Consider the following 11040-nt stretch of genomic DNA (forward strand, 5'->3'; position numbering starts at 1 on the left):
TCAACCCAATTATCTTATGGCCTAAATACTTTTAGTTGAAATGCTACAATCTTAGAAACTTCTAAAATAATTTAATAAACATGATCTCGCAATAGGGAAATTTTGGCACCAAAATGTGCCTTGTAGTCTCTAAGGGTTCATTTCCAAGATTATTCTGCTAAATCGAACAAATCCTCTCCCACAAAATAATAGGGTTAGCATGTTAAAAACTATTATTGCCAGATTTTAGATTTTAAACCGAAAAAGAATTTTACTGAATGCCTAGTAAGACAAGTTCATGCATCAGCCGCATAATGTAAATAGTTTGATGTTCAGTTAGGTAGACTTGTGTCATGCAATACGGAACTACATATAGCAAATAACTGAAATAAAACAACACATTTCAACTTATAGCATAACCTCACCAGAAAACAAGCAGTTTAATGTTTTTTGTAAAGTAAGTACATATATTTCAAGAGGATCATTAATGATAGCGGATATAATATATATTCTATGAACCACAACTGACCCAGTAAATGGTAATCAATGCTTCATCTAAGAGAGATACATATGAGAGGAATAATCCCTAAATGAAGTTGTCCTGATGCAGTTGCTTTTCCGTTGTTCCGCGCTCCAGCAGCTCCAACTTGTGCCAAGTACTGAGGTTCTAAGTGTGGAGGGTAACACTTTTCTTGAAACAAAACTTCTGCTCTAGACCAGCTTCCATCAGCCTGACAGCAATATTAAACACATTTCAAATGCAACATTTATGTAGGCAGAAAAGCTTTCGAGATTCTCTCTGTAAATTAACTTGAAAACTCCAAGAACAATGCGTCAAACAAATTGTTTGTGATAATCATCAGCAGTCAGGAACAAATTCACAGTTTTAAAGCTACAAGCTTGAACTTGACCTAAGTGCTTTGGAATATTTCCCTCTCATATATCTTATCAGTTGGCTTGTGTGGAAGAAGACTATGACAAGAGCTGCCGCTAAGAAACACTCTATTTTTATAACTTGTCTAGATTTCTTTTAAAAAGTTATAGGCCTAACATTATTTTAAGTTAAATTTAGTTGAGCACTCTGTTAGCCAAAGATAAACATTTACATTAAATTTTCTTACAAAATTAATCTAATCGAGGCTTACTGTGCATTCCAGAAGATAACTCCAATTGGTTTCAATATCATTGAGCCAGCACCTCACACTCACCAAAGTCTTAAACGGAAACAGGATGTCCTCGTTTACTCGGAACATTTGAGTGTCCCAGTCTAAAAGAATTGCGTAATAATTTCACCGTCAGCGCCAAATTTGCATTCATGATTTGTTACCGCGGTTAGAGGTGTCAAGTTCTAAATATAATGTATAAGGTTGTTTCCTTTATGATTATTAATTACATGATGCAGGCAAATGTCAACAAATGGAACACAATACTTGTAATTGGTCAATCTATGGTGGCTTAGTAAAGGCCTGCGGATGTCAGCACAGCCAATCGGTGAATAGAAAGAGCCAGCGTCAACAACTAACAACACTAGCCACAGGTCTGCCAATAAAGGATAAGTTCCGGTTGCCTTTTAGAAGACAACAGGCGTAGATGGATAAACTGAATTGCCTTGCATTATAATCATTTTTTCAAAACCTTTGAAGCTACAGCTGTAAATATGTATTCTGTCAAAGTCTTGCATATCTTATCTCCGTTGTTGAATGTATATCAATTTATGACAATGTTTGTATCACTCTGTTTCGCTACAGTAAAGGTCTGCGACATTGCTTAAGATAAAATAATGCTCATAGTTTTAGCGAGTGTAAAGAGGAGGATTACGACGTATTATGGTTTAACATCAAAAGAAATAAATATCAGATAAGACTAAAACCAGTAAGTGCAGACACTATTCCAGCCCTATCCTCATTGGCTCAAAATGTAGCAATTAATGAGTGCATGAAATAATAAGGGCAGCAAATCTACAGCTGTTGTGTTAGTCACAATTTTATATGCAAATTGTACCTCATAAATTTGGTTAGAAGTAGGTTCTGTCATGTCATTTTGAGCAGGTACGTAGTTAGACTTCAAAATGTAATTTGCATAATTTTAGCAACCGCAGAGTTGAGAACTGAGAATAAGACAGTCGGAGTTTAGTTCACACGCTTCAAGAAAATTCTGGATAATTTGAGTTTGGTCTTACCAGTGTACTTTATCCAATCGTATGGAAATCTGCAGTTGACTATCCAACATGACTTTCTGTTCCAAGAGGCACTCTTTGCATTGAATGTAGTAGCTAAGATGTCTGTACTAGTAAGCATTTCATTGAAGGCTGCAGACTTATCACCTAGCATAGGTTTATTTACGGTCGCAGTATGTATTTCATGCATCATAGTAATATTTGAGCTCGCAGCAGAGTGGTGATTACTAAGGATCGAGCTAGCGGATTCACTGTGTTGACCTGGGTCTATATCAGGTGGTGCGGTATAACTCACTGTATGAATGGTTTTGCTAGTGCTTGTAGCTTCTGTAGTAGTATCTTTGATTTCTGTAGCTGGGCTTGCAGCCTTTGTGAAATTTATGATCTCAGTAGCCATACCCATGACTTTCGTTGAAAAGTCTTTCATTTTTCTAGCGGAGTTTGTCATTTTTATAGTCGAGCTGGTCATTTCCGTAGAGGAGCGTATCATTGCTGTAGTGATGCTCGTTTGGTCTATAGGAGAGCCTGTAGCCTCTGATGGAAAGCTGGACACTGCTGTTTGAGGAGTCGTAGTAAACTGACCATCCAAGCACCATAGCTCTATGGCAGATATAGATGTATCTTTCCCATACTCATAACCGTTATCACAGGACATGTATAGCTTCTGTCTGTGTCCCACACAACCTTCTACTTTCTTGCCAGCAAGAACGTATTTTCCATTGGCTAATAAAAAAACTAAAAGGTATAAGCTAAAGGAGCAACAATATAGGAACCCAGATTATCTTATTGACAATGTTAAGGTTGTTAAAATTGTAACTAGGAACACAATTACAAAAAGTTTCTCTCACCAGATCGAGTACCTAGATAGTCTAGGGCTGAGATATATAGTTGATTTTGGTTTGATTTTAATTGTATCTCACCAGACAATGCTGACAAAAGCAAATCAGGCCATATAAAAATAACACAGGAATTCAATAGCATTTAAAAAAGAAATTTTTATGATATAAGGTTACTCTAGATAAAGACTATATACAGCGGTTGTACAACCTGTGCTAAGATTTGGATTTAGAGGACGCACGGGACATTGAGTTTAAGCATGCATAAGTTATAAAAACTGATAACTAGTTTATTTGGCTGACTCACCTAATGGTTCTAACAGGCAATCAGCAAATTCTTGCGATTCACAGAAACTTCCCTGACAAGTTAGGGTCGAATCTGTCGAACAGTTCCTCGTTAGATAGTTGTTTTTCGTTACTTCTTTAAAAGTAGACGAATTGTCTTCCTTTTTCGTTGTGCTAATGGTAGTGTAGTTATCATATTTTCTAAGCGTGCTAGTATTAGAAGAGTTATCTTCTTTCTCAGGCTGATTTATGAGAGGAGACTCATCAGCAACTGCACTAGACAAGATGGCTGAGCTTGATGTTGACTCACCGGCACTTGTGGTATTTGTCTCTAGCAATTCCCTTTTTGAGGAAGGAGTGAATACGAAAGTAGAATCATCTTGTATTCTCACTGATGTATTCAGTGTGATTGTCGAAGGGGTAGTTTTATTGGCTAGTGCCATCGAGAGGCAGAGTGAGAAAGCGCAAACCAAAAACATACCAGTTCCTTGCCTTTAAAAAGTTGAGACGAATGACTTATCCCTTAGCGTCACAGTCATTTAGCCCCATGGAGTTGATTGTTTGGTTAGAGCGATGAGGATGAAGTCAAACAGGACTCTCAACAATGGTGAATGCTATAGCTATACTCACCGTCTACAATATTTACTAGGAACTGGTTAACTGCATAACTCCCTACACAAGCTGGTTTTTAAAGGTATTTCATTGACACAATTTGATGACATCAAGCAAAGACTACTAGCTATAATGGTTAGCCAGTTAATGTACCTGCAACTATGCAGCAGTTACAAATAGTGTAAGTCAAGCCTTACTGCTGATGAGCCAGCTGTGTTATTAGATATTTGCAATCTAAAACACTCAGATCGCATCTTCAATCTGCCTGACCACCTTTCCATTCCTACTTCCCCAGACAATCCACTACATCTTGTACAGCTAATGCTGCAAGAGTGCACAACTCCAACGAATTCGCAATTTCATTTGCAAGGGAATATCGTTTCAGATGCTTGACCAATTTTTTAACATTTTCGATTGGTAATGGTCGTACCATAATATGCTTTGCTGTACTGGTACGTAATACTGCTCCTTCGAGCACTGCCTTCAATCTAATAAACATCTGTCACTGTCTGGCTGTACATACATGAGAATGTGTCAAATGATAACTCACCTTTATTCTGCAAACAGGTAAATGGGCATACAACAGCTAGCAAAGCTGAGAATTAATTCATTCTAATTTGAACTCATATAAGTTGTGACAAATCTCTCGTGGGGTCACTAAAGTATAACTCGTCGTCTATGAGGTCTGTAAAGTATAGCTAGTATCTTATGAGGTCTATAGAGTATAGCTAGTTTATTATGAGGTCTATAGAGTTTAGCTAGTTTGTTATGAGGTCTATATAGTATAGCTAGTCTCTTATGAGGTATATAGAGTATAGCTAGTCTCTTATGAGGTCTATAGACTATAGCTAGTCTATTATGAGGTCTATAGAGTATAGTTAGTGTATTATGAGATCTATAGAGTATAGCTAGTTTATTATGAGGTCTATAGAGTATAGCTAGTTTATTATGAGGTCTATAATAGAGTATAGCTAGTTTATTATGAGGTCTATAGAGTATAGCTAGTTTATTATGAGGTCTATAGCGTATAGCTAGTTTATTATGGGGTCTATAGAGTATAGCTAGTCTCTTATGAGGTCTATAGAGTATAGCTAGTTTATTATGAGGTCTATAGAGTATAGCTAGTTTATTATGAGGTCTATAGAGTATAGCTAGTCTCTTATGAGGTATATAGAGTATAGCTAGTCTCTTATGAGGTCTATAGACTATAACTAGTCTATTATGAGGTCTATAGAGTATAGTTAGTGTATTATGAGATCTATAGAGTATAGCTAGTTTATTATGGGGTCTATAGAGTATAGCTAGTTTATTATGAGGTCTATAGAGTATAGTTAGTGTATTATGGGGTCTATAGAGTATAGCTAGTTTATTATGAGGTCTATAGAATACAGCTAGTTTATTATGAGGTCTATAGAGTATAGCTAGTCTATTATGAGGTCTATAGAGTATAGCTAGTTTATTATGAGGTCTATAGAGTATAGCTAGTGTATTATGGGGTCTATAGAGTATAGCTAGTGTATTATGAGGTCTATAGAGTATAGCTAGTTTATTATGAGGTCTATAGAGTATAGCTAGTATATTATGAGGTCTATAGAATATAGCCAGTTTATTATGAGGTCTATAGAGTATAGCTAGTTTATTATGGGGACTATAGAGTATAGCTAGTTTATTATATGAGATTTTAACGGTTAAAACAAAAGCTTCAAAAAATCGTACAAAACTTTTAAGCAGAATCACTTAGCATAATTAATACAGAATTCTAAACTAAATAACAGGATTTATGCTTTGAATATTTATGCTATAAATGCACTCATGTTGCTAATGTGTTCAAATGTTAGTTCCAGACAGTTTTTGAGGTTTATTCGTAAGTTGCCCCGCAGGGCTACATGAAGAGCTAAGAAACTTATGCTACACATAATAACTAGCCCGGAGAGAATTCATTACACCCACTTTACCACGCATCATTAAGCAATTGAAAAGTTTTTGATGAATTGAAACAGGACACTTTTTAAATCACGTCACATAATTGAACATTTTATAAAGAATCGCACATTGGCCTATTTACTGATTTTATGTTTTGTCCTTTAATGAACAGTTTAGTTTGTTCACATCATTAGCTGTATTCCGACATACGGTGTAAGCATAATGTTTAAGGACATGGTTTGCATAGTCCAGACATCTAGTTGGTGAATCATTTTGCAAACACTATTTCATTACATATGACATAAATACATCCGTGATTGGCTAGATTGAACCAGTCTTTCACTCTCTATATATGGCTATATCTTGGCAGCCGCACGATTCCTTTAGTTCACAGACTTCAAAAAACGTTTGAAGTCAGTTTTGCACAATGTTATTAAAACTTGCAATATAATTAATATAAATATTTTGTAACCTTGGCCAAATACCTGTACTAATTTAATAAGTTATAAACACAAAAATGATGCATTACTGATCATCCATCATTGATGTCGTTTCCTGTTTAGTTGACATCGGGTTGTTGACATCTCTCTTCAATCTATGCGACCCATTATGATTCAGAGTGCGACAGGCTTTTATCAACTTACTAAGGCCACAGCTCTCTCCTGCTAGCTCTATAATTATTTACAGCCTTGACAAGCATGCCGTGTCGCGCGCAAAATATATACGCTCAATTAGACAGGACAGTGTCCAGCTGCATTGCAGCGGCAGCTAGCCTGTCAGGACTGAAACATGTCAATCTTGTATGACAAATTAAATCAACTCTTACTTAACACCCACTGCTCTATTATTTCTGCCCATTCATAAGACAATGCAACAAATCTTTCCGATAACTGTTCTGTAATTTGAGAAGCTGTCTAACATTGTCAATACTTCACCAAACAATCACAATTAAGCAATAGAATGCGTATATAGGCAAGAATGAATGAAGAAACTATCGGCAACATTGTGTCCATTTGTGCTGTTCCATTGTAGAGTATTAAGGTTCAGAGTCACTGCTGCCAATTTGAACTTGAGGTTACAAGAGAAGGCTATGGTTTGTGGCCGTCTTAGGCAGCTATGTATCAGCCAAGTTCAAGTAGCTATAAGTATGTTAGCCTTGACCTTACGCAGCTCAACCAGGTATGTATTCACATTTTAGTTCTTATTTTGAATATACGGTATATTCTGTTTTAAATTCATTGATTTTCATGTTTGCTTTAATAACTAAATGTATGTTCAAGTTTACAATACCTCTCTAAGTAAATGCCGCAGATATTTCCGTTGGACTTGCTTTTATACCTGCGCCGGATCATAGCCTTTGTCCTCTATGTTTACAATACCCCTTTAGGTATATGCTACAGATAAGCTTGTACACAGTTTTTCCTTGTAAGCCTGGTTCAGAATCGGTCTCAGAAGAAATATGACAGCCATATCTACATCTGCATGCACTACATGAATGTTACACAATCTTTTTAGTGTTTTTATATAATATGAGATATTAGATTTAGAATTAGATTAGAAATAGAATTAGATTATTTAGATAAGATGAGATATTCTACGCAATGTAAAAAATCAAGTAGACACAAAAAAATTTTAATTTGTATAATCTCTCACTATTTCAGAAAAGGAAGAGCATACGTCAGGTATCTCAGAGCAGAGAGCATGCATATGATTATGGTACCGAGTTTAGCATACAGAGTACATGGTCTCAGGGAAAGAACGATGGGTTAAGAGACTCTATGTTAGCATATACCAAGCGTATGAACGATATTCGAAGAATTCGTGGCATCAATGTTTTAAAGCACTCCGAACAAGTAGGAACAACTCCTTCTCTATGGATTAACGCAGGCAAAAATTCACTTCACCTAAACATGGTGGAGGAGAAGAAGTACTATACCGCTCACAACAGAATGACTAAATCCCTTGGTGCCATCAAGCTAGAACCACTGTTAGGTAGCAGGCGCATTTCTGGGGAAGATGAGATAACTCCCAACATATCATTGCAGACACACAGAATGCAGCAGAATAACCAGCTTGTAAGTCTTGGTTGAATAATAGCAGGTAGAGGATTGCATAACCTCATAAAAATATAAATAAGCAAATGATACAGTATGCTGCCTGCAGCTGTTCTTCAACTTGACTTGCAACAAAATTCACATTACAGTTATTTGGTATCATAAGATTCACCATGTCTTACTCTGTTGTGTTGTAGGTGCAAAATATGTGGGAATGTGATTGAAAGCTCATAAAAGCTCAAAAACGAACAGTTAATCGCAGCCACACGAAACCGCCGTAGTTTGGATTCCCTTTCCAAAACGGCTCAAATGGGACGTAGTTGCTACAGGATGGTTTCTGTTTACACTTTCATGCAACCTCATTCGTCGAAATATTTTCACAAATATACTTCACGCATTCAATAAAACCATGTCTATTGTTCTTACGCGTCTGTTTTATCGTCATTGTAATGCTGTCACTTTTAGCACTGATATCTTATAAATTACCGTAAAAAATCGTTAAACTTTTTAACCTTAGCTCAAAGGAGTACATATCATTGTCTGATAATCATGACGAGCCTGTTGGTCACCTGTTATAATCGAAAAGTGCCGCAAAAATTATTTGCGAATTATTGGGTCACATGATCAGATTACGACTTGACGATTGAATAATGTCGAAACAAAACTGTAAAGTAGCGAGCATCCATATTTGATATGGAGTCTTCAGCAAAACCCGAAGTGTTTGTTATAAACTAGTGCTACGATAAGTTTTATATTGAGCTTTTTATTGGTCTTTCAATTCACGTGAGAACATCACGTGACAAGGCGATAACCAAACTGTAATGACTACGCCAGAGAAATAAAGAGGTTCCAATCTACGGCGGCTTTTCGTTTTTGAGCTTTTAAGAGCCTGTAATCACATTTCCACGTATTTTGCACCTACAACACAACTGAATAAAACATGGTGAATCTTTTGATACCATATAACTGTAAGCTAATTTTGTTGCAAGTCAACTTTTAACAACATAAGTAACTTCGTCTCATTCTCCTCAGTTATGTAGAGCATTAGCCAGATAGCTTTTGACCAGAGTTGCTGTTGCTCATTCCTAAACAAACATCTGCACCCTGTTGTGAATGTCGTTTTGTTAGGTAGGAATGGCTATACTCACAGTCTTTTTCATGCCTATAGAGACAGCCGACAGAGAGTCTTCTGTTGAATAGGCTCCTTATCAGTTCTTAGCTCTATTCCTCTGCTACCAGCCTTCTTGGTGTTTTGGTAATACATGCTTATGAGCTCAGACTGTATTCACAACCTCGTGAGTGGCCGCTTCAGTAATAACTTTCCTGAGAATATGATAGATCAGAGTTCTTGAAAAGGATGGCAACTTCCTTATAATGATTTTTTAGTCATCAACTTTTTTTATAGTCTGTCAGAAGTTAAAAGTCAATAGTTTATGCTTTTGGTATCCTGATAGCCTCAGAGTGGACACCGGGTGGTGAAGCACGCTGGAACCAAAACAAGTCTGATATATTTATGTTATATTTGTATTAACAGTCTACCTTTTATTCATTTAAAGCTGTCCCCCAGGTTTCACCAAACAAAACCTTTCTTGTTTCTTCTACTTCTTGAGTGTCAGTTGTGACAGACCAACTAGGTGTTATGGTGATTGCTGACAGCAATAAAACTTCAACAACTCATAAAAGTTTAAAACAACCCATAAAAGCTTAAAATTACAAACAGTTAGTGGATTGAACAAAATTGTATTACATTTTTTATGCAGTTGATAGTAGAGTATATAGTATAATGCGCTATTGCGTTTGACAAACTTCTATCTATTAAATAAGTCTTCACACTTTGCCAATAGTGAAACCTTAGGCTATCGCAAACAGGTGAGGCAACTCCATGTGTCATAAATTTCTCTCTTATTAATACCTCTGTTATATGTTAATATGTTATTAACCACATACCGGAGAAAGCGGCTGTCTACTTATTATATGATGATGAGCAAAGTGTAGATAGTTGTGCTAATGTAACACTCAATAAAAAAATTAATTTGCTGTGCATTATGTTTAACCTATTTGGCTGCAACTCCTTAGGAACCATGTAATGCAGAGCTTGCCTATTCCTTTTCAACGATGAACCCCCGGCAACTGACAAGGAGTCATCACTTGTCGTTCTACTCCCACTCTTCTCTCACCCCTTTGAATTGAATGAAATCACAAAAAAGGCTCAAAACCATGAAAAACTGGTATATTCAGAATATATGAAAACAATATGTCACTGGAAAGCCATCCTAAGAAGAGTATTCTGTTTTTAAACAGCGACGGCATATAAAAGCCTGCTAATCGCTTGTGACTAGTTATAAAAAAGATAAATCAGATTTTATGCAAAGATAAGTACACTTTCTTCGTTTTCACAATTAAGCCTTGCACCTCATGAACAACAGCTCACATCCCTTAGGAGTGCAAGCACCGCTAATCGGGAAGCCCTGATGTAGTGAGAGAAATGTAGAATAGGCTGTTCAATGGCGTGTTCCAATATTTTTCAATATTTAAAAAGTGCCCATCTTGTTTGCTTGTCTGTTAAAAGAATTGAACTGCCGACATGTCTTCCAACTTTCATGAGTTACTTTGAGATGCCTTGCTTTCGTGTTTGGTTTAGGTTGAAGAGCCACCAGTGAAAGTGAAACATATAACTGTCACCATAACCATTCCTGCCTCAGAAGAACCACCTGAAGTTCCTGCTAATCCTTCACCTCAACCCGCAGTTTCTGAAGTCCCAAGGCATAAACTTACACCACTCGGTAGTGGTAAGGCCCGACCCCGTAAAGCGAAAAGAATGAAGATTATAGAACCTGCATTAGAATCAATAGATGAAGACTTCAATGAAATGAATGCTCATTCGCAAGATTTAGAGGAGGGCTATTCAAACCTGCTCAACGATTTACACAGCTCTCAGGAACACATGCTAGAACAGAAGCGTAAGACTGTTGCTCTTCTCAAACAAACCAACTATGCACAGCGGTCTCATCAACGTAACCGTCAAATCACTATGACTAATCTAGCAAAGAAAAAAATGAGACGACTCCCGCCTATTCCAAGTGGTAGGCCATCTCTGAAGTATACAAACGGAGACAGTCCGAGTAAGAGCCCTTACGATGGCAGTAATAGCCCGACATTGGAGAAGCATGGCTGA

The 11040-nt window shown here is 36.8% G+C and overlaps 1 protein-coding gene and 1 long non-coding RNA gene across 2 annotated transcripts; one reads left to right on the forward strand and one right to left on the reverse strand.

Moving 5' to 3' along the window:
* Positions 1–585: 585 nt before the first annotated feature.
* LOC137386031 (uncharacterized) lies at positions 586–2277 on the reverse strand. The gene is made up of 3 exons (XR_010977816.1): positions 2159–2277; positions 1125–1246; positions 586–710 (listed from the first exon to the last, which is right to left on the reverse strand). It is a non-coding gene; the product is annotated as an uncharacterized lncRNA (long non-coding RNA).
* Positions 2278–6927: 4650 nt separating this feature from the next.
* On the forward strand, positions 6928–11040 carry LOC137390599 (uncharacterized). The gene is made up of 3 exons (XM_068076927.1): positions 6928–6990; positions 7473–7886; positions 10507–11040. Exons 1-3 carry the CDS (start codon positions 6928–6930, stop codon positions 11038–11040), a joined length of 1011 nt encoding a protein of 336 aa, XP_067933028.1.

The sequence above is a fragment of the Watersipora subatra genome, chromosome 1 (assembly GCF_963576615.1).
Source record: "Watersipora subatra chromosome 1, tzWatSuba1.1, whole genome shotgun sequence".
NCBI classification, from domain to species: Eukaryota; Metazoa; Bryozoa; class Gymnolaemata; order Cheilostomatida; family Watersiporidae; genus Watersipora; species Watersipora subatra.